At 36.3% G+C, this 21,515-nt stretch overlaps 2 protein-coding genes across 2 annotated transcripts in view; both read right to left on the bottom strand.

Moving 5' to 3' along the window:
- Window positions 1-767: 767 nt before the first annotated feature.
- On the bottom strand, window positions 768-4,135 carry rln1 (relaxin 1). Its single transcript, XM_088912149.1, has 2 exons — window positions 3,925-4,135; window positions 768-1,126 (listed from the first exon to the last, which is right to left on the bottom strand). The coding sequence occupies exons 1-2, from the start codon at window positions 4,133-4,135 to the stop codon at window positions 768-770; spliced, it is 570 nt and encodes a 189-aa protein (XP_088768275.1).
- Window positions 4,136-9,761: 5,626 nt separating this feature from the next.
- The window catches only part of plgrkt (plasminogen receptor, C-terminal lysine transmembrane protein), a 36,094-nt gene continuing 24,340 nt past the window's right edge, over window positions 9,762-21,515 (bottom strand). The window contains exons 3-5 of the mRNA XM_088911926.1: window positions 13,697-13,827; window positions 12,261-12,370; window positions 9,762-10,976 (exon numbers count right to left, since the gene is read on the bottom strand). Coding sequence (XP_088768052.1) covers window positions 10,855-10,976; window positions 12,261-12,370; window positions 13,697-13,827 — 363 coding nt within the window. The 3' untranslated portion in view covers window positions 9,762-10,854. The remainder of the gene's footprint in view (window positions 10,977-12,260; window positions 12,371-13,696; window positions 13,828-21,515) is intronic.

The raw sequence follows: 21,515 nt of genomic DNA, 5'->3' as shown, positions 1-21,515 counted from the left end.
TATTACTTTGTTTATTGGGAAGTTGTGAATCTGAGGGTCAGAATGACAGACTTGGAATGGAACTTTGTGTAATTGTGCTACCATATGTTTCTCTGAATTATGTCTTCAGGACCACTGCTTTTTAGCTGCACTGGTTTGTGTGTGATTTTTTTCTTCTGTGATTATCTTTTTTACTTATCTTAGACAAGATATAAGACCTCAAAGACAATATCATACAAGCTTGCAATTGGTGTTTGGGACTAAGTTTATATTTAACTTTCATATATCTCAGAAATAAAATATGGTATAGTCCTTTTATTTACTAATTTACTTAGCTGGGGGAAGAGTCTAATTTAATAGTTAGGAGTTAAGTTTAATATAATGTTCAGTCTACCTTACAACAAAGACAAAAAAAACAATTTGAAAAAAACTAAAAGTGCACCTCATCACTTCCACTTCATTGATATTGTATTTTAGTACACAGAGCTGAATAAATAAAAAAAATCAGGTGAAATATTACAGCAAAACTGTCAAACAGAAGAAAATATTGTAGGAAAACAAATTTTATTGTCCTCTAGGAAACAGAACATGTAAAGCCATAAGGACAGTAGGTCTTTGAGAAAATTAAAACATTTCAAATTCAAAAGTGACCCCTCACCCAACACATTCTCTCAAGTTCCCAGCACACAACAGGAACTCTCTTCACTGACACACAGTCAATATATATTAAATAAATACAGCTAGACATTTAGACTTGTCAGCGTGGGCTCCTGCAATCTGCTGTATGATCAGCAGAGCCTGCCAATGTCATTCTTGGTGCAGCCCTGATTGCAGCACATTCCTGCCAAGCCCACTGAAAAGTTCCTCTTCCTCCTGGGGGACTTCAGCCAAGGGATGTGAGGACTGTTGCCCACTTTGTCAGTAGTCTGTAACTTCTGCTGCTGCCTGAGCTCTGACACCTGCTGCAGGAGCTCTCCGAGGTCATCAGGCACTGACTCATAGTCGCTGTAGATGCCGTACAGGCTGACAAGGTCCTTCAGGGACAGCTGTGTGATGGGCAGGGGGGGTCTTTCCAGGATGGACTGCAGTCTACTCAGACTGTCCTCACCTTCAGGGGCGGTGTGGAAAGCAGAACCCAGGGGCAGATCTGGTGAAAAAAGGAAATGGCCACTGACTGAGGAGAGGTATCAAACATTGCCTCAAGGGTAAGTTTACAGAATTTGTAATGTCACATGAACTAGAAAGGTTATTTTAGTTGAAGGTTAAAGATTATCTTAGTTGTTTAGGTTTATTTAGTTTGTAGTGACTGGAATTCTCCATGATGAATTTTGAAGCATTTTGTAAAATATGCAACTAATTTTCTGAAAGTAATGGTCAAATTACTGATTGTAAATACATTGAGACATATAGTGGTCCATATTTTCTTTATTTAAACGTAAAGTTTTGGCCATTTGGATGAACTACAGTATATTTAAAAAACAAAAAGTGGGGATACCTCTGCAAACACCCCTAAAGCTTTTTCCAAACATTTTTGTAAACCTTGTGCAGGTGTAACAAACAGTGTTGTAAACAACCTATGAAGAGCTTTGTTAAGGCCTTGGGGCAACCTTGTTTTGAAAGGCACTATATAAAAATAAATTATATTGAATTGAAAAGAACTTAGAAATTAAAACTGAAAAAGTTTTAACCCATCATATCATACCATTTATATTTCCACATTAATGTTGGATTCCAGATATTAATAAATGCCAGCACACCCAGCATGAATAGGCAAAGATAAAATACAAATGGAATACGTTTCATGAGCTCCATTGACAGATTCAAAACTTCAAAACTTCTTCTCGATGAGGAACTGTTACAACTGGTGACCACCATTGACGTATAGTATGCATGGAACTATTGATTACATTTTAAAATAATGGCTATAGATTCCAGCAAGATAATACAGGAAAATATTCTAGATAATGCTTTCTCCAAATTAATGTAAATGCTGACTGAATAACCAAATATTGTGAGGTATTACCAATGTATTATCTTGTAGGTGTTAATTAATTAATTCTTAATATTATTATTAATTTATGCGAGTACTCGCTCATTTTTCTATGTCAGTTTTATCTCGTTCATGTTAGACATGTGACACCACCAGCCTATTAAACAGAAAAATGAGAGCGGTGTCTTTAAAAACAAGGCAAAGATTTCAGTTGCTCATTATCAACAAAATAATCCATTAATTATCAGAAAGCATCTTATTCCTGGTATAGGGTAAGGACTGTTCATTTCAATAGGTCAAATTTAAAATCTTTATCAATAGGCTGGAAAATATGCTTTAGTTCTGGTCTTTGAACATATACTGTAAAATGAGAAGTATAGAAACTAGAAATGAATATACTTTATTCATTCTTTTTGGCTTTTATTATCTACTATTATGACTGGTCATCAATCAAGTGGTTTTTATTTGAAGGATTTTAAGGGTTGTGAAACAGGATGTTATTAATCATACAGTAACTTGGGACATGATCAACTTAATGATTATAATTAAAGACGTTTTTAAAATGAGCATATTTAGGCAGATAAGAATAAAATCTCAGACGAACTTGCAAGAAAAGCAAAGATGTTGTTGCTAAAAAGCTAACACTTTCAACTATCAGAACAAGAAAAACTCATTCAGAAGAAAAGGTAGTTTATGTATACACTTTACAAATACCCACAATTTGTGTGGTTGTCCTGTATGGATGGACACAAAATTAATTAATCGAATTAATTCAGTCTATTTTAATGGAAATTCCGTTCAAGTACTGAAGCAACTTTAATTTTCAGAACCCCTACCAAAACATAAATATAATATAAAATAAACACATGCAGGATTGAAATCAACATTAGTTAAATTATTTTAAAGCACGTTTTATTAGTATGAGGTTAAATTGGACCAGGTTTATCTTCTGTATTAAAAAAACGTTTTCGCCGGTTTTGCTATTTGCAATTTCATATGGAAGCACCCTTTACCCTTATGTGTGAGTAGAGCAAATTTACTGTACAATTCAAGGTCGTTAAACGAATCTTCTTCTATTCAAATTCAGATTACTGGTTGTTTTCTCAGATTAAATATCGTTCACGGCTTCAGAGCCAAGGACAGTCCTCCTGCTTTACGATTCATGTTTAGTCTAATTTATATTTATTTAATTTATATTAATATAATTATATCAAGGACGACGTCATTATCGATAAAAATATCAAATTACATTATGTTGTACAGCAATTTAGAATTTCTAGACAATTTATCCTCAAATTTTTTCAAACAATGACAGGTGATGAGTTTAGGCGTTTTAATGAGACAAAAAGTCTAAGAAAATTTGTTCTACATAATATCCTGTCTGTAACTGCAATATTACTCACTAGGTTCTAATTCTGTCACATTGACGTATGTACTGTATGGTCAAATCGTTATTCTCTTATCACAATATACACAAGGCATTTCACATAGAAAACAATGTTTGAACTTGATGTAGAATATGACTTTCTTCAAAACCGAAAGAATGATCTTTATGTTTTGCATTTTCATTTATTGAATTCATTAAATTATTTTAAAATCATAAAAATTACAAGCAAAGATTTTGAAAATTAGGAAAAGTGTTTAGATTTTGGAAGTTGTTTAATGATAAAAACACCTTTTGATTTTTGGTTTTCAGAAGAAAGTCTACTGAAAGAGCCATAACATACTGTAGTGTGTAATGTGACATTTCAGTTACTACACATACTGTACCATTGACACATAGTCATTCATTAAACAACAGCGCACTGCATTAGTTTGTACTGAGCTGAACGCAAAACACTCAAGTGGATATTTAAAAAGATGTAGATGTAAACACCGGTATGTATATAAACACTCTATGCCTACAGAACACGTTCAAACACAAACTTTATAAAGCCCAGTACTCAAGTACTCACTCCTCTCGATGCCCAAAGGTGAATCCGAGTCCTCCGACAGCCTTTTCCATCTTGAACCTCCGCAGGTGAATATGACGGCTCTGATAAACTCTCTGCCACACAGTTTCACCCCGTATTCTCTTGTCAAACCTCCTTTGCTCACACCTTGCGCTCTGGCACCCAGACACATGCTGCCAACACACATTAGAAACACAGACAGCAGCTTTAACATTTTAACGAACTGCGCTTACGTTCAACTAAATAAAGGACCTTTCCGTAACTCTGCAAGTGGTGTTTTGAGTAGTGTGGGTCTAAGTAGAAGATTCTAAACGCTTTATTGAAGTTGCAACAACTTCTGGAACCCTAAACACAGCGGCGTTGTCAGCGCTAAGCACTCCTTTAGTCTACGTTTTTTTGAAGTGGTATGCCTTAACTAAACCTAACTTCACAGAGTTGCTGCTACAAAAGCCAATACACCTCCTTTCCTTACTGGACATGTTAATTTGTCTCCCTTATATAGCTCCTATCCCGTTACCCTCTGACTCATCCAGTACGAACAACCTTTCCTCCGCGATCAACCCCCTCCCCCATGTGTTTTATAAATGACCTCACTTCTTTGCTTTCGCAAAAGTTCAAGCGTTTCTCAACAGCCCGCCCTCCTGAGAAATAAACTGTGATTAAATTAATATTAAAATATCGATTAAACAAATCGTTATTGCAGAGGCACATGCTTCCTCCTTTCCATTAGCCGTTAGTCTTGAACCTTTTCAGCGTTATATTGTGACAAAATTTAAAAATACAATTGTTCTCGACAAACCGTTTAACAGTAAGAATTAAAAAAAAGCCAAGTACAGCTGAAGCAAAACCATATCTCAGAAAAGTACAGTGTACCTTGACTACAGTCCCTTATATTAAGTATCTTCTTATGATAATTAAATGATACTGTCATTTCTTCTAGAAAAACTTATTTAAATCAAAATCTAGCAAAAAAAATGTGATTCTGCAGTAAATGTATCTGAAAAACTATTTCTTTTTTACTTTATCTATGGGGTATAAAAAAATCAAATTTGCTCTGTACCATAAAAGCAACTAAATATTGAAGAACACCTGATATGAATAACAGATATCACTTAGACGACATATAATATGAAGAATTAACAAAGATGGCCTAGTTAAAATGTATAGTTCCACAATCCTGTCCCCCCAGTATAGCTCACAAGGAATAAGGACACCTAATCAGAAAATGTGTTATGAATATAAAGTTTCAGTTCCTTCAACATGTCGGTGTAAGCTCTTCTCTTAATGCCCAGGATGTATCTGGCTCCTTTTCTCCAAATAGATTTATTGACAAAATTTGAAATAAACAGCTTTGGTTTATCCTGCTTGTCTGAGGGTCAATCACCCAGGAGGTTAGGACACTCATGCAGAGTGAAATTTACCAAGGGGATGCAGCAAAGCTGGAGATGAGCTAGAGAAGGGATGCAAAAGGAAATAAATGTGAGGAGAAGAGGGGCTTAGTTAATTTGTTTTAGCATTTTGGGAAGAGACACCATGGAGGATTACAAAAAGAGCAGAATAATTGAAAGGTTGCCATCATTCCTCCCAAACTTCACTGCAAACTCAGTTGAAAGAATCCTTTCCATCTGAGAAGGGAAAGCCAAACAGAAATATCCCACACTTCTTCAAGTCACGCCCAGCCAATCCTGCAGTGTATGAACACAACTATTTACTGATTAATCCAGATTCTTTATCAGATCAGTGAGCACCTCTAACACATTGAACATTAAAACACACTTGGATAAATTAATCAACCTGTTGGCATAGCAGAGAGGGTAAAGCTACTCTTTTGTATTAATATAAGAAAAGGCTTATTGGTTTTTCTTATGTTTATACAACATAAGGAAATATAATACAGTACATACAGTGTAATGTACTGTATATAGGCTTGTCAACATTTTTAGATCCTTATAAAAATCCATATTTTTTAGATTTTCATTATCACATTTACAATTATACCATCACATAACTGAAAGAACCACTTTTCTTGAAAATAGATAACAAATAGGGTAAAAATGAAAATTATTTTGCACATTACACATCTGTCACAATAGACCTACAAAAAATACCCAGACATGACAATATAATAATGGCTAAATTACATGTACTGGGAGATATGTCTTTGTGCTAATTATATACTGTAGTTGACATAGAATACTCCACTAGAGTTAGTAATAGAATAAATATTTTATAAATTAAATAACAAACCCATTAATTGCAATTTAAAAATACACAGTAATTCAAATGGATATCTGTTGGATATGTGAGTTCAGTTTATAATGTATGGCATTCATCTACTGTAATTTAACATACAACATCAACCAATAAAATTAGACAAAGGAATGTAATATAATTTCTAAGCATTACATTTTTACTGCAGCTTCAAATTCTCTAGCTTCCACCAGAATTTTTTCTTCATCTAATAATGGAGTGAAAGCTTTTTTGTATTAGGTGGCATTAATAAAAGTGATAATTCCCTTTGTTCCACTATAATTCAGTTGTGAAATTAAGAATGAAAGATGTATAATATAGTTGCTTGAATTAACTACCACAATAAATTGATTATAATAATGTAACCAGACAATATAAAACAGTTTGAAAGGTAGAGTATTACAGGGACTTTTTAAAATTATCTAGGTATTTATTAAATAAACTGAAATGAACAGTCACTGCATGACAAATCCTGCCTGAAGCAGATTGGCTGTCACCAGCAAATGAGAAACGTGTAAGTGCCTTCTCACTCATGCAAAGAGAATTGGTTTTCCAGTCAAGATGCTGTTACACATGGAATTACATGTTTGAAAAGAAAATCACTATTTCCTTTCAAAGAAATGTGAGAACATTTTGAAAAACATTCAAGTTGGATGAAAAATGCTTAAGTCGATTTTCCTAGTTATATGTTTTCTAATATTACTTGTATTTCTTATATATTTTTAGCATAAATGTCAGTTTTTCACTCGAAAAAAACCTTTCCATTTAAAGTTACATATTGATTAAGAACGTTAAAAGATAGTCACACAGTCCTGAGTGGTTCATCTGGAAGAAGCATCTGTTCACAGTGTAGAAAATGCCATATAACCTGAAGATTGATAGTGCTAACCTGGGCTGTGACACTTCGTGGGGTTGAAGTCAGCCTCTGGCTATAAGGGAAAGCTGTCACTCATACAGTACATCTGATACAAGAATTTGTACTCTGTTGTTGGAGGCTAAAACCAGGATACAGTTTTACAATGCACATTTTAGAGGGAGCTTGTCTGCTATCTTTATCTTTTCTGAAGAAGAATGGGAGAGATGGATTGAACATTATTGTTAATTGGAATTTCCAAATTTTTGCTGATAAGTGAGGAATATAACTGAGAATCCAAATGTTTTAAAAGACAGTCATGTTCGTCCAGGCAAAAAATGAAAAAAATTTTTTAACAGGTATAAAATTTAAAATAAAGGAGATGTAAACCCAGTAATCTCTTAAGCCAGAAAAAAAGAAAAGTGCTGTTAAGACAAATTGGGGTTTGCAAATTAACTAAACATCAAAAGAAACATATCACTTATAAAAGCAAAGCTATTATTAAGAAAATTACACCTGGAGTAGGTGCAATGATATTCCATTGAATGGGCATGACATTCATGAAATTCATTATGCTAATTAATATTTTTCATCAACAGAATCGATCAACAGGGGATCTAATGTGAAACTCCGGTAAGTAGTGTGTGAAGCCATTGCTGGAAGCAATACAAGCTGTACATACTGTATAACACATGCTCGGCCTCAGATAGCAGAAGCTGTGTTGTGAGATTCTGTCCCCATTTATCTCATTGAGCCTGGAAAAACATGTGCCTCTGCTTCCCAGGTCTCTAGATGCAACACATTGTCCCAGCTCCTTCCACCAATGTTCAACCAGGCTCGATTTATAATAATAATAATAATAATAATAATATTTATTTTATAGAGCACCTTTAAAGGTGGCTTCTCAAAGCGCTTAAGAATGACAACAACAATAAAAAAATACAAGATATGTTGATGACAATAATACAAATTTAGAGGAGACAGAAGATGGTGGTACAGTAGGAGCAGAGGGATAAAGAACAGAACCAGTTAAGCAAGGCTCTTCCAAAGACAAAGGTATTGTGTCTGGTATAGGTAAAAGAGTCATCCACGTCATGACTGTCATATTCTAATCTTGCAAATAACCTGTTATTACATGAGGAGCATGAGGATGTGCTTCATCCTGCTGGAAGTTTGTCACATTGGGAAGAGCCAGCAGGAAGGGCAGCAGTTGGGTCCTAGCTCTTAATCAATGAAGAGCCATGTGGACTAGTTGCCATCAATCACTACAAGTCGAGTTCTGCAGCAACTAGACACCATGACCATCAATCTTGGAGATCTCCATCAAAATAAGCAAGACATTCTGCATGTCTGCCTTAAATTCACCAATCTTCATTATGATGGTCTACACAACATCTAGATTAATTAAAAACAAGCTCTTGAATCCACAGAAAAAAACAGCTCTTACTCCAGCCTCCAATGCATCAATTGTACACTGGTGTTCTCTTGATGAACGAGCCAACTTGACTCCGTTCTGTCTACATTCTTTCTTGACCCCATTCTTTCTTTTCTCCAGATTTGATACGCATCTAGTTAATTGACCACATCACCTGTTCCTAATCAATCCAAATCTATGAAGTGTATCACAGTGAACGTTCGATAAATCAAAATGATGCCAATAACATTTAATCAGTATCCCGCCTGCGTGGAACAGGCTGAAGAGTGACTCATCTGTGAAGAGGACCTGATGCCACTGCTGAAGAGTCCATAGCAGCCTCTGTCTGGCCCAAGCTGGTCGAGTGTGACATCTAGGAGGTGTGAGCAGAGGGCCTCTGACAGGTCGCCTTGCTTTAAGGCCAGGAGCATGGAGCCTCGCCGTCCTGTCACTGATGCGGGCATTGTGTCTGCCGGCAGTTTCAGCAGCAGTACGGATAGCAGAAATGAAACAGACACTCAGATGGACCAGCCTGATGTGTTGGTCCTGGTCTGGTGTGGTCACTCGAGGGCAACCGGATCTTGGTCATCTGTTCTGCCGGTCTGCTGAAACTTTTTCTGCAGCTGGGATACAGTGGAGCGGCTTACTCCATGGTTTCTGGCAACGATGGCACATGACATGCCTGCCTGCCTGCAGCATGCCAATGGCCCTCTCCCTTGCTTCTGGTGACATTCGAAGCATTATGGAATGCACAGAAAACTGACTAAGCTTGGCCTTTTTCTTGCAGTGACCTAAGCTTTGAATTAAGGTCTGTTTAAAAGTGACCTGATCAGGCATTGTTCCACCTGGACCTCATTGGGTAAAATGGCACCTAACGAGCTTTCATATGATTGTCAAGTTGCAATGCCTCACTGCACAAGCTGTATTGCTGGTTAAAGGGCTTCAAACAAATTGAGAACTTTTTGTACATAAGCTATAACTATAGTATTCTCATTCCGGGGAATGTTGAGTTTCTTTTTTCCAGCAGTATAGTATGAAAATTCTACCATCCCAGTAGACAGTAGATAGGACAATTAATATAACTCCTAAGAGTTTTATGAAATGAAAGTTAGTTGCTTCAGTTGTATTTCTCTAAGACAAGCTCGTAAATTACACCAGCCAACTTCAATTTTAAAAGCCTATTCAAACTGATAATTAATATACCTGTTTTATATCTGCCCTGCATGCTTGCAAAGTTAAAGAGGGGTTTTCTCTTGATTTTCGAAAAGTATAACAACTAAATATTCTAGGATTAAAAAGCATTAAAATGCTGCTGTGTACGTAAATTGTAGAAAGTTTGCATTTATTTTTACAAATAAGTTTAATATGAAAGGTCACAGGGTTAACAGTGTCATATCCTTGCACTGTAGCTGTGAATAATAAAATATAACCTTGTTAAAAGTTCTGCAAAAGTGACGTGTTTACAAGAAAAAACTTAGTAAATATTACACACAAGTGCTTTACAGTACAGTGTGAAACAAAACAATGGACAGGAAGATTCATTATTTAAAGTACAGAAACATAGAAAACACTTTATTCCAAGTACACGTAGTACAAAATGTCCATCAGAAACCCATGACTAATATTATGATGTGACCTTGGTTACTAAGCTTTTTAAATGCTTATACTGTTCAAGTATATTTAAAAAATAACAGAAATCACCAACACTTTCTAACTCACTTTCTAACTCTAACCACACAAAAACCTTCTGAATTGCATTTTTTTAACATTTAATCAGTTACCCTGATTTGTGATTTGTCAATAAACAGAACTGAGAAAAGAACTACAATTATATGTCATAATTAGTGCAAATAATAGCTTTATCAGTAAAGACAATTCTCTTTAATCATCTGAGAAGTAAATTCAAAAATCCATTTCCATTATTTAATTGACTTGGTGCTCCAGGTCACACCTGGATCTGACCTTGTGCTTTTTTAAATCACTTCCTACAGATGATTTCAGCAAAGTACACACAAGGACCTCCAAAAACATTGTTAAATTTGGCACCCCAAGTCTATTTACAAGTAAAATCATCACTTTAACATTATTAATTTACACTGAAAAAGCTTAAGAAGTTTACTTGAGACTTTGCCTTTGCCTTTAACGCCTTTAGTTTATAATTTAATAGATAATATTAGCTTTACTTATAAACTTTGCTTGATTTTATGTACGAATTGGGGCCCTTTCTGAAAACAAAATCCTGTAAAGGGGTCATTCAGGCAGGAAACATTGTTGGAACATTCTATATGCCACAAACTGTTTAAATAAACTGGATAAAGCAGAGCATTTTTTTAACTTGAGTAGTGAATGAATTAAACACTTTTATGAAGGCGGGGTGTCAAGAATTTTTTTAAGTGTTGCCAACATCGAGTAGAGTTTATTTCTCAATGAAGAAGGTGTTCTGGGCTCTTCGTGCTTTCTCAATGGTTTCAAAGGTGGGAGCTCCATGAGGCAGGTCTAGACGATCATGCTCCGACTCCATTATACCCTCTGCTTCAGCTGAAAAGAACATAAGAATTTAAGAAATGTCTGAAATCTAAAATTTTGACCAGCAGTTTCTTAAAGATGCTAAGAGTTTAAACCAAACCCTTGTTTTACTACTGAGTATGAAAGAGTCCTCTGGATTGAACTGATCTATACCATTTGGGATTTTGTATACTTGGATAAAATCTCCTGTCTCCTCCTCCATTCTAGGCTAAAGAGACATCTCCCTCAACATGTCCATATACTGTACAGTATGACAGACACCTGACACAAAGAGTCATTTTTGCTGCTCTTCTTGGAATTCTTTAAGAGTATAATATGTTTTTATGGTATGGTGACCAAAATTGAACACAGCATTCTAGACAATTGCATTGTAGAGCATAACTTTCCTGGATTTAAAATTACAAAAAATATACCCAAGCATTCTGTTTGTTTTTCTTATTGTTTATCCACTTTATCTTATTGAGGTCATAGAATAATCTACACCCAGATCACTTTCATGTGTAGCTTCCTTCAGGTCAGAAGCACCCATGTGATGAATAATTAGAAGTGTTATTACTATCAGAGTGTATCACTTTTTACTTATTGGTTTGGAATTTTACTCAGCCCACTCCATGATTTTGTTTGTTATTTTTTAATTCCTTTGCAGCTGCTCCTGTATTTGCCCCCCTCTTGTTTAGTACCATCAGCAAACTTGAATAGTGTGTTAACTATACCAGGGTCCATACACACAATGGGGAAATGGTCAGAATCTCCCTTTGCTCTACACAAATAAAATGACTTGCAAGGTAAACTTATTGTAACATCTATAATATACTGCCAGATGGATCATTAAACATCTGACATCTGAAAGTAAGATCCCTTAATTTGCAAGTTGATGTATGGCTTTAGTAATGCAAATGTATGATGCTTTAAATGATGTCAGAGACACAAAAAATATAGCATGCATATTACGAAAATAGATTTAAATTACAGTATGTGTAGAATCGACAAAATTGTCCAACAAACAGCTAAATTAGTCATATAAGTAATACTGAGATATAAATGGTGTTGTGCATTGTTCTTTTATTATGGATTTGACTCTACATAACACTTTTGATAGGGTACTTCTGACACTAAAGTACACTATACATTCCACAGCAATAAATGTTTCTTGGAGAGGGTAACCCACTTTAAATACCCAATACTTCTCCCCCATAAGCCTTTACTTAATTTAGTAAAAGCTGATGCTTTCTAATCACCCTTTACTGTAATAATTTATTCAAGCTACAATTGCACAAGTGCTGTGAATGCAGTTACCTTTCATTCTTTGCAGTAAGGTTCCATAGCCCATGTCAAGTTGGTAGGCAAGAACAAAACTTAGCGGGATTACTGGTATGAATAACACAGGCCTCCTTCTCTTCACAGCACTAGAAGACAAGATAGTTTCAGACTGGGACAACAAAATGAACCAATGTTGTCAGATAGCTCCAGTAGGTTTCTTAAACTCAATGCCTCTACTCTCAAACACTTTGTATCTTAAAGTACTTACTTCCCCATAAGAAGTAAAGGGAAGTTAAATACTTAAGTGTTTTAAATCTAATGCCAATGTAAGCATGGTGAAATCAAATATGATAAAAATGAAAAAGTCTAATGAAATTCTAAACAAAAAATTCAGACAATGAAATAGTGGATTTTCTGGATCCTCTGTGTTGCAGATGAGAAAGATAACTTGTGCTTAAACTCCTTTGACATTTCATACAGTACGTAACTTTTCACAAAGTTATTTTCACAAAGAAATTTCCCAGATTACCATCACTAACACCTGCACAACCTCTACATTTGTGACACTCAGAGTATGCAATTATAATCACATTCTAATCACATTGTAAGGAAGAAGGTAAGACATCTAAACTAAACATTTAGTAACTCCTGAGTAGCTCAACAGTGATATGTTTTAAGGCTGAGTCCAGGCTACATCACAGGTGAAGTGTTAAGATTCCTTCAGAGATGTAGCACAACTATATTGGTTCAACCAGGATACCCACAACTTGCTACTCAAGAGTGCATACTAGCTTTTGAATTTGGATTTGAGTTAAAGTTTTATTTCTGTACAAAAAAAATCTATAAAACTATATAAGGGCCCCCCAAGATTTCTTGTTCCCATCAGGTATAAAATTAGATAACACATGGAACACATTCAGCAGTAGCTTCCATGTTTTGTGGTTTATAGTTAGAGAACTGTCTGAAAACTGCAGGCACTCAGTCACTGACCTCCAGAAATTGAAGGGTGGCTATAGAAGAATCCACAAAAACTTGAACATACCACATTCTACTGCAGTATCCATTAATAATGAATATACAGCTACTGTATTGGTAAAGAAACAACTCTGCCAGGAAGAGGATGCAGGTGTATCCTACCATCATGGACTGTGAGACACATGGTTTGGGAGGCAATCGGTGTGAACTATGAACCACTGTTCTTTGCATTCCGCAGATTATATTTCTATAAATTACTGTACATGGCAAACTCAGGTGTGGGTAATTTACCCATTTAATTCATTTATTGCGGACTGGCCATTTAGCCCACACTGGAAATATTGTGTCTGTGCCTCCTGATCTTTTTTTATTGTCTAGTTATTGCTGATAACACTACATCAGTGTTTGCACAAGTTGTAACTTCTGCAAACACTGATTTAGTGTTTATATTGTGCAAGCCTGAACAGACATATTTAATAAATATAAAATGAACTTACCCAGCAGTAAGAGCAACGGATGCTAATCCAAAAAACACTCCATAGTACTTGAGAAATTCCCTTGACCAGGCTATCTGCATGGCCATCTGCCTCTCTCTCATCTGATTCTGCATAAGGATCTGCCTTTCCAGCTAACAAGACAAAAAATAAACTGTGAATGTACAGTATGGAACAAAACAATATTTGAAATGGTGCAAGATGGAATAAGGTGAACAATGCTGGAACTACAGTAGGACCAGAATGTTTTCAAATGTTGCTAGATGATACTTACACATCTTTCTCCAATCAGTGTTTTTATTGCAAACTCGAAACATTTTAAAGACAAAATTAATTCAATGTCAGCAGACATTGGCAGATTTGCTCCAGCTCATTTAAGGTTCTTGGACAATGTTTTAGAACTGCAATTTTCACAGATTCTCAATAGAGGTGAGGTCGGAACTTTGACTGGGCCACTCAAAGACATTTGTGTTTTATTCTTGATGGTATCATGCAGCTTCCACTTCTTGATTATTGAGCCAACAGTGCTCCCTGGGATTTTCAAACATTTTGATACTGTTATGTACAGTACCCTTCTCCTAATGTATGCATTTTTACCACTTTATCTCTAACATCCTTAGAAACTCTTTTGTCTTCATTTTTGTACCTTTCCTTTACTCCCAGACCAACTGTCCCTACACAGACAGGGTTTTTTATCCAGTAAATGTGTCGGTCACTTCAATGGTGAACAGGCAGAGGCCAATGATAATGCAATTTTATCCTTGTTAGGGCAATTTCTTTCACCTGTGTAAACGTAGAGCTACTAGAGCACAGGGCTCTGAACACTTATACAAGCAGCTTAATTTCAGTTTTTGACTTTCATTAAAAATATCTGCTGACAATGAACTAGTTTTGTCTTTAAAAATTTTCTGTGCATGTTAGTTTGCAATAAAAATACTTATTGGAAATATATGTGTATCATCCAGCAAACTTTGAAAACTTTTAAAGGGTCTGAATACATTCGCCAGCCACTGTTTATACTTTCATGTAGTCTTCACCAAGTCCTATTAGTAGATAAAACTAACTTCATTTGACAAATAACACACAAAAATATAACTTTGGATTTATTGAATAAAAATAGCCAGGATTCAATATCTTGCACCCTTAGTTCTAACAACTCAATTAAGGGGCAATTTTAATAATATTAATAATAATCATAAACTTTATTTTATATAGCGCCTTTAAAGGTGGCTTCTCAAAGCACTTTATAGAATGAGAACAACAATAAATAAAAAGAATACACAAGATAAAACACAATTTTATACAATATACAAAGGAGACTGTGGATGGTGGTACTAGGAAAAGCAGAGGGGTGAAGAATGGAACCAGTTAAGGAAAGGCTCTTCTAAAGAAGAAGGTTTTGAGTCTAGATTTGAAGGAGTTTAGAGAAAGTGACTCTCTGATATCCTTGGGCAGAGAGTTCCAGAGTTTGGGGGCATAACAGGAGAAGGCCCTGTCACCCATACAATCTAGACGGGCTTGGGGGACAGTTAGGAGACCAGAATTAGAAGAGCGAAGGTTGCGAGGTGGGGAGTAAGGTGATAATAGTTCAGACAGGTACTGAGGTGCCAAGCCATGCAGAGCCTTATAGTTGAGCATGAAGATTTTGAAGTCCACATGGAATTTGACAGGAAGCCAGTGCAAAGACTCCAGGATAGGAGTAATGTGATCACTTGCACTAGACCTGGACAGGATCCTGGCTTCTGAATTTTGGACATACTACAGTTTGTTCAAAGTAGATTTAGATACCCCAGCGAGTAGAGCATTACAGTCGTCAATTCGAGAGAACAAATGTTTTGATCAGGTTTTCAGCCACAGTTAGTGATAGCATAGGGCGTAGTCTAGTGATACTTCTGAGGTGGAAAAAAAGTATTGAGCCTTGAGGAACACCAGCCATAACAAGGCCAATTTCAGATTTAAACCCATTAAGAGAGACAAAGTGACAGCGATCAGTGAGGTAAGACTTGAAGCATTTGAGAGCAGTGTCAGAAACTCCAAACACAGTCTCAAGACGAGAAAGTAAGATGTCATGGTCAACAGTGTCAAAAGCAACACTGAGATCAAGAAGGATGAGTATAAAAAGAGAACCAGAATCAGAAGCTATTAGAAGATCGTTAGTGACTTTGATCAGGGCAGTTTCTGTGCTGTGAAGTTGACGGAAGCCAGATTGGAGGGGTTCGAAAAGGTTATTTGTCATGAGGTGGTTATGTAACTGAAATGTGACAGGACGTTCTAGAATTTTTGCAAGAAATGGTAAGTTGGAGATGGGACGAAAATGGTTAAGAGCCATGTTAGGTTTTTTTGGCATGGGAGTAATGGCAGCAGTTTTGAGGACCGTTGGTGCAATGCCAGTACTCAAGGATTAATTTATAATATTGAGGACAATGGGACAGAGAGAAGAGAAACAGTACTGATATAAAGTGGTGGGAATGGGATCTAAAATAGATGTGGTGGGTTTCATGCGTTTAACTCGTTTATTGAGGGATGCTGAGTCAAGAAAAGAGAAGTTGGAGAGAAGGGAACCAGAAAAGTTGGACAGGGAGGGAGGAGGTATGGAAATGATATGCGTCGTGGAGTGAATGTGATGCCGGATGTTGTCGATCTTGAAGCTAAAGAAATCTAGGAATGTGTTGCAAAGTTGTGATGAGGCAGGTAATGTGGTGGGGCACTTTGGCTTTAGCAAGCTGTTGATGGTGGAGAAAAGATGTCTGGGGTTGTTATGATTTTCAATGATGTGGGAGAAGTAGGTGGATCTAGCAGACTCTATTGTAACCTTATATTCAGACAAGTAATCTCTCCAAGCCTGATAATGTACATTTAGGCCAGAAAGATACCTACGCTCAAGTTTGCGGGAGGCTGCCTTCATAGATCGCAGATGGTTGTTGTACCAGGGGGCAGGGTGAGAGATGGTTCGAGGAGCAAAGGTGTCAAGGGTAGATAAAAGAGCACTGTCAAGTAACTGTATTTTGTCCTCTAGATGGGCAAAGATAGAGAAACAATATAAGGAGGACAGAACATAATTTGCAAACCTTGGGTGATCAATTGATTGCCAGTTGCGGAAAAAAAGAGCATGGGGGGAAGTGTTAGAAACAGGTAATTCCAGATTGAAAGGAATAGCTAAGTGGTCAGAGAGGCCTAAATCAAGAGAAGAGCAGTGCGAGACAAAAGAGTCATTGGCAATGATTAAATCTAGGGTGTGTCCTTTGTTATGTGTAGGGGTACAAACAAACTGAGTAAGATCAAAGCATCCCAATAGAAAAAGTCTTTCGCCAGACTAGAAGACCTTGAGCCAATGTAATAATAATAATAATTGCTTACACTTATATAGCGCTTTTCTGGACACTCCACTCAAAGCGCTTTACAGGTAATGGGGACTCCCCTCCACTACCACCAATGTGTAGCATCCACCTGGATGATGCGACGGCAGCCATAGTGCACCAGAACGCTACTCTCACCCCTACTCTTTTTGAGAGACGGCCTGGGATTTTTAATGACCACGGAGAGTCAGGACAGTGCTTGTTTACAGTATAGGTCCCCGTCACTATACTGGGACATTAGGACCCACATAGACCGCAGGGTGAGTGCCCCCTGCTGGCCCCACTGACCTCTTCCAGCAGCAACCTTAGTTTTTCCCAGGAGGTCTCCCATCCAGGTACTGACCAGGCTCACACCTGCTTAGCTTCAGTGGGCTGCCAGTTATGAGTTGCAGAGTGATATGGCTGCTGGCCATATACAGTATATATTATATTAAATTATATTAAATGTGTATATTAAAAGTCCCCTAGAATAAGGATCCTTTTAAACTTAAGGCATAAAAAATGAGAGTAAATCAGAAAACTCACCTAAGAAGGCTTTGCTGGGTTTGGGTGGTCTGTGGCAATGATAGCAGATTGGGGGATAGAGACATTTAAAACAAGGCACTCAAAAGAAGAGGGAGGAGGTATAGTAATAGTAATAGTAATGACTAGTTGGTTAAACAGCAATCCATTGTTTGGTCTGTGCCAGGTTGCGGTTTGTGTCAGTTTTTTTTCTTTGATAATGTCACATAAAAGAAGAGCCTTGTTGTTTAGGGAGCGGGTATTGAGTAGCGCTGATCTGGCTAGTCTCGGGGATGCAGGGGGAAGCGGAGTGCGCTCCAGGTGCGGTAGTAAGAGAAGATTTTCAAGGTCTGTGCCAGTACGGGATGGACTTACGGTCATGCGCCGAAAGGCAGGGATAGAGACTCCTCTGGCAGATGAATGAAAGAAACGGTGTCCTGTGCTGCGATGGATGTAGCGACTTGGTCGTAAAATCCATGTAATACGGCAATAAACAAATGTGACTGGGGTGATTGGGGTGCACCAAATGTTGATTGGGGTTCACCAAAATGTGTAAATGATCATCAGGAAGTGAAGTTTTCCTGGGTGCACCCACTCATTCAGAAAGTCAGTGCTAATTGTTACTTAATACTACTCAAACACTTCAGAGAAATGTACCGAACTTTATTTATTAAAATAGAAAAATGGAATAACTTTCTTCTATGGATGGATAAATTACTTTATAAATAATGTTTAATGTTGCAAAGGTAAAATTATTTGTTTCTACATGGCAGGGATCTCTTTCACTGTAGAGACAATGCAAGATTTTATGTGGAGCATCACTTGTTCTCTAATTCTTTAAAGCATTATGCCTAGTGCAATAACGGGACTGTATTTTAAATGTTATTGTGCTTTCAAATGTCTTGGTCTCTCATGTCTTGACCGGGAGTTCGAAAGGAGGCTTCATCACTCAAAAAGCACAATGACAAGGACATGAGTAATCACATACAATTTAACATATCTGCTATGACCACTGAAATGAAAAGTCATCATTATAACTTCCTGAATATTTTTCTCTACTCCTCTTCTCTGCACATGATGTTTTAATGACTTCGTTTGCAAGTACTATAATGGTCAGCCTTTGTTTCACCATCTATTCATAGAGACAAGTGCTCTGTTTGAAAAGAAATAAGATGACAATCAGATCTCATTTTCTTCCAGACCTCATAATGCTCATGTAAATTATAAAGGCAAGTGTGATACTGCACTGTGTTCACCCATTCATTTAAAACTGTCTGTATGTCTGAGCGAGGGGGTCACAACTGACATCATTTATCTATAATAACTTACAGACACATGTGTTTGCTGGGGTTAATAAACATGAAAGTTCATTAATGGGAAAAAAACAATAGAAAACTCCATTTAATTTAAAAAATAAGAACAATTAAAAATTATTGAAAGTATATCACAAGGTATACCACTTTAACACAAAAGGATGTAAATGGTCCAAATCAAATCAGTGTTATGCAATGAAAAAATCACATCTAATCAAAACCCTTAAAATCAGTGTATTCATTAATGTCTTCTGAATCTACTTTATTTTTACAGAGTAGCTGTAAATTTCCATGATGACAGTAGTCCAAGACTTATCAACTCATGTATCTCAGGTGACAACACAAAAAGACTAATTTTCAGTCGAACAACTCTGAAATTCAGGTTCACTTCCATAGAGGTAACAACTGGCAAAAAAGGAGGAAATTTATTAAATGTATTCTGAACTTGTTGTGCTGCTCATCACAGCCTTAAAAATGTCATGACAAAAACAAGTAGACGACACTACTAGAAGTACAAACATGTGAATTAGGAATAATTAAAATCAAGCGTTTACTCAGTGCCGCCAGTGGTAGGGGTTTAACTAGTCAGGACTCTCTCCATTGGTGAAACAATTATGCCTGTGACTTACTGGATATTTACAAACCTGCTGTGATGTCGGTGAGGCATGTGTGTGATACTGTATATAAAAAGATACTCCTACTCTGGATTCGATCCAGACAAGCAACCCGATTCATTCCAAGGCTTAAAGGCTAAAAGGAATAAAACTTTTTCTTCAACTTTTTAACCCTCTTAAAGACTGTGAGGGGAACCCCATTCAAGTACTCAAAATCCTCAAACCTGTTGACAAAATCAGTCCTATATACTTCTTCAGAAACAACACTGAAAAAGGAAATTAAAGATACTACACATGATTATATGGAAGTGCATTTAAAACTGAAAACAAGGGACACTTCTCTACAAAACAGGTTGTGAGAAAATTCCCACATGAACTTTTACATACTTTTACAAACATTTAATGCTTTGTTTCATCAGTGTGCAGTGCGGTTATTTTTTGTAAAAAAAACGCCATTAGTTTATTCGTAAAATGGATAAAAATATATTCTGAACAATTTTCCCCATCTTTAAAATCCTTAAGGTAATTCTCATTAAAGAGCTTAGAAATAAAAAAATGTTCATTAATAACATATTCAATAACCAAATTAAAATGTGACTGCAGTATCTTTATCAGAATATATGACAGAGCAATTTGTTGACAAAAGCTTAATCTATAGTTTACAACTTCCAATAATCCATTTGCAGTAGATTTTATACTACAGTATATAAGATTATTTTTTAAAGAAAAGGTGTCTACTCACATGCTTTTCTAGTTTAAATGGTATTGCTGCTTTGACTACATCACAAAGTTTAATCTCAGTAATTTCAAACTATAAAAAGTAACAAGCATCAAATGTGCCGCAACTCACATATTTAAACTATATTAAATATGTCTGTATAAAGTAGCTACAGTAGAAACATTAGCACTTTGAAGAACTCAAAAAGCAATACAGAAGTCAGGCTACCTGATTTCACTTTGATGACTAACAGAGAAGACAATCTTCTAGATGTGAAGCAAATCTAGATTAAAATCCCATCAGCAAATACGCTTTTATATGTTTTACAAGTACTGTACAGTATCAGAAGCCTATTGCTTGGTGTCTAATCTAACCATGCTTTCTGAACCATTTAAGGAACTGAATTTGTCTTTATGTTTATTATTATATTCTTTTCACTCAGAATAATAGTATTGCCTTTATAGTTATGTGTCATAAATCATTCCTGTTGCATATTAATATTCAAAATAAAGCACATTTTACATTCCCTGCACCTTTATCTCAAAAATACTTTTGACATTTGCAACTTAAAGTCAACGTGAAAGCTAACTTGTAGTATTCTCAGCGAGGGAGATAAATAGGAACTGTTAGGTTTCACAAAAGGCAAGACAATGAAAACAGTTTTGCAATCGTGAAACTTGCAAAAATATAGAGAAATTACAAATAAATCAATATGACTTTTTGTTAAGAGCTTTATTACCTTTACGAATTTTACCTAAACAAGGGTTTTACAAATTTCACTTAATACAATCATTAATTTTAATTCAAAGGTAACCTGAAACCCCTTCCACTCTCAATGGGGCCAAAGGCAGGTCTTGCCTCTTGCCAGTACAGTAAGTTCATAGCCACTCTAGGTAAGGCTTCAATCAATTTGTACATCTCCATCCTAGTGATGCACAGCCAACAAAGACCCACACGCCCCTCTTCCCCTGGACATGAAAGAAAACATTCTCATTCTAAATTCTCTGGTTTGCAATATTACTCTGGAATGCACTGAGCTATTCATCATGCACAAATTGCTTGGACGGCACAATTGCAAAGCTACGTCAGTAACTTGATGATTCTTTAGATTATTTCCCTCCCCCAGCCCCTTCAAACGTATAATTTAATATAATATTAATATTACCATTGGCATAAATTCTAGGATACAATTCTTTTTAAACATCAGAATTTTAAATCAATGCCTGCATCTGTTTTGCCACTATTCACTGAAGAATTAGAGCAATAGCACATACTACTGGGATTTTAACTCATAATACTCTAAAGGAAGACCTTTCAAAA

This window comes from Atractosteus spatula, chromosome 3 (assembly GCF_055471065.1).
Source record: "Atractosteus spatula isolate fAtrSpa1 chromosome 3, fAtrSpa1.hap1, whole genome shotgun sequence".
In the NCBI taxonomy this organism is placed as follows: Eukaryota; Metazoa; Chordata; class Actinopteri; order Semionotiformes; family Lepisosteidae; genus Atractosteus; species Atractosteus spatula.
This window is presented reverse-complemented; position numbering and strand designations above follow the sequence as displayed.

Bases quoted from the DNA above. Each gene is read 5' to 3' on its own strand.
- rln1 (XM_088912149.1), bottom strand. From the start codon at position 4,135: ATGTTAAAGCTGCTGTCTGTGTTTCTAATGTGTGTTGGCAGCATGTGT. The intron at 1,127-3,924 runs GTGAGTACTTGA...TTTTTTCACCAG, and splicing joins ACCTTTGGGCATCGAGAGGA to ATCTGCCCCTGGGTTCTGCT.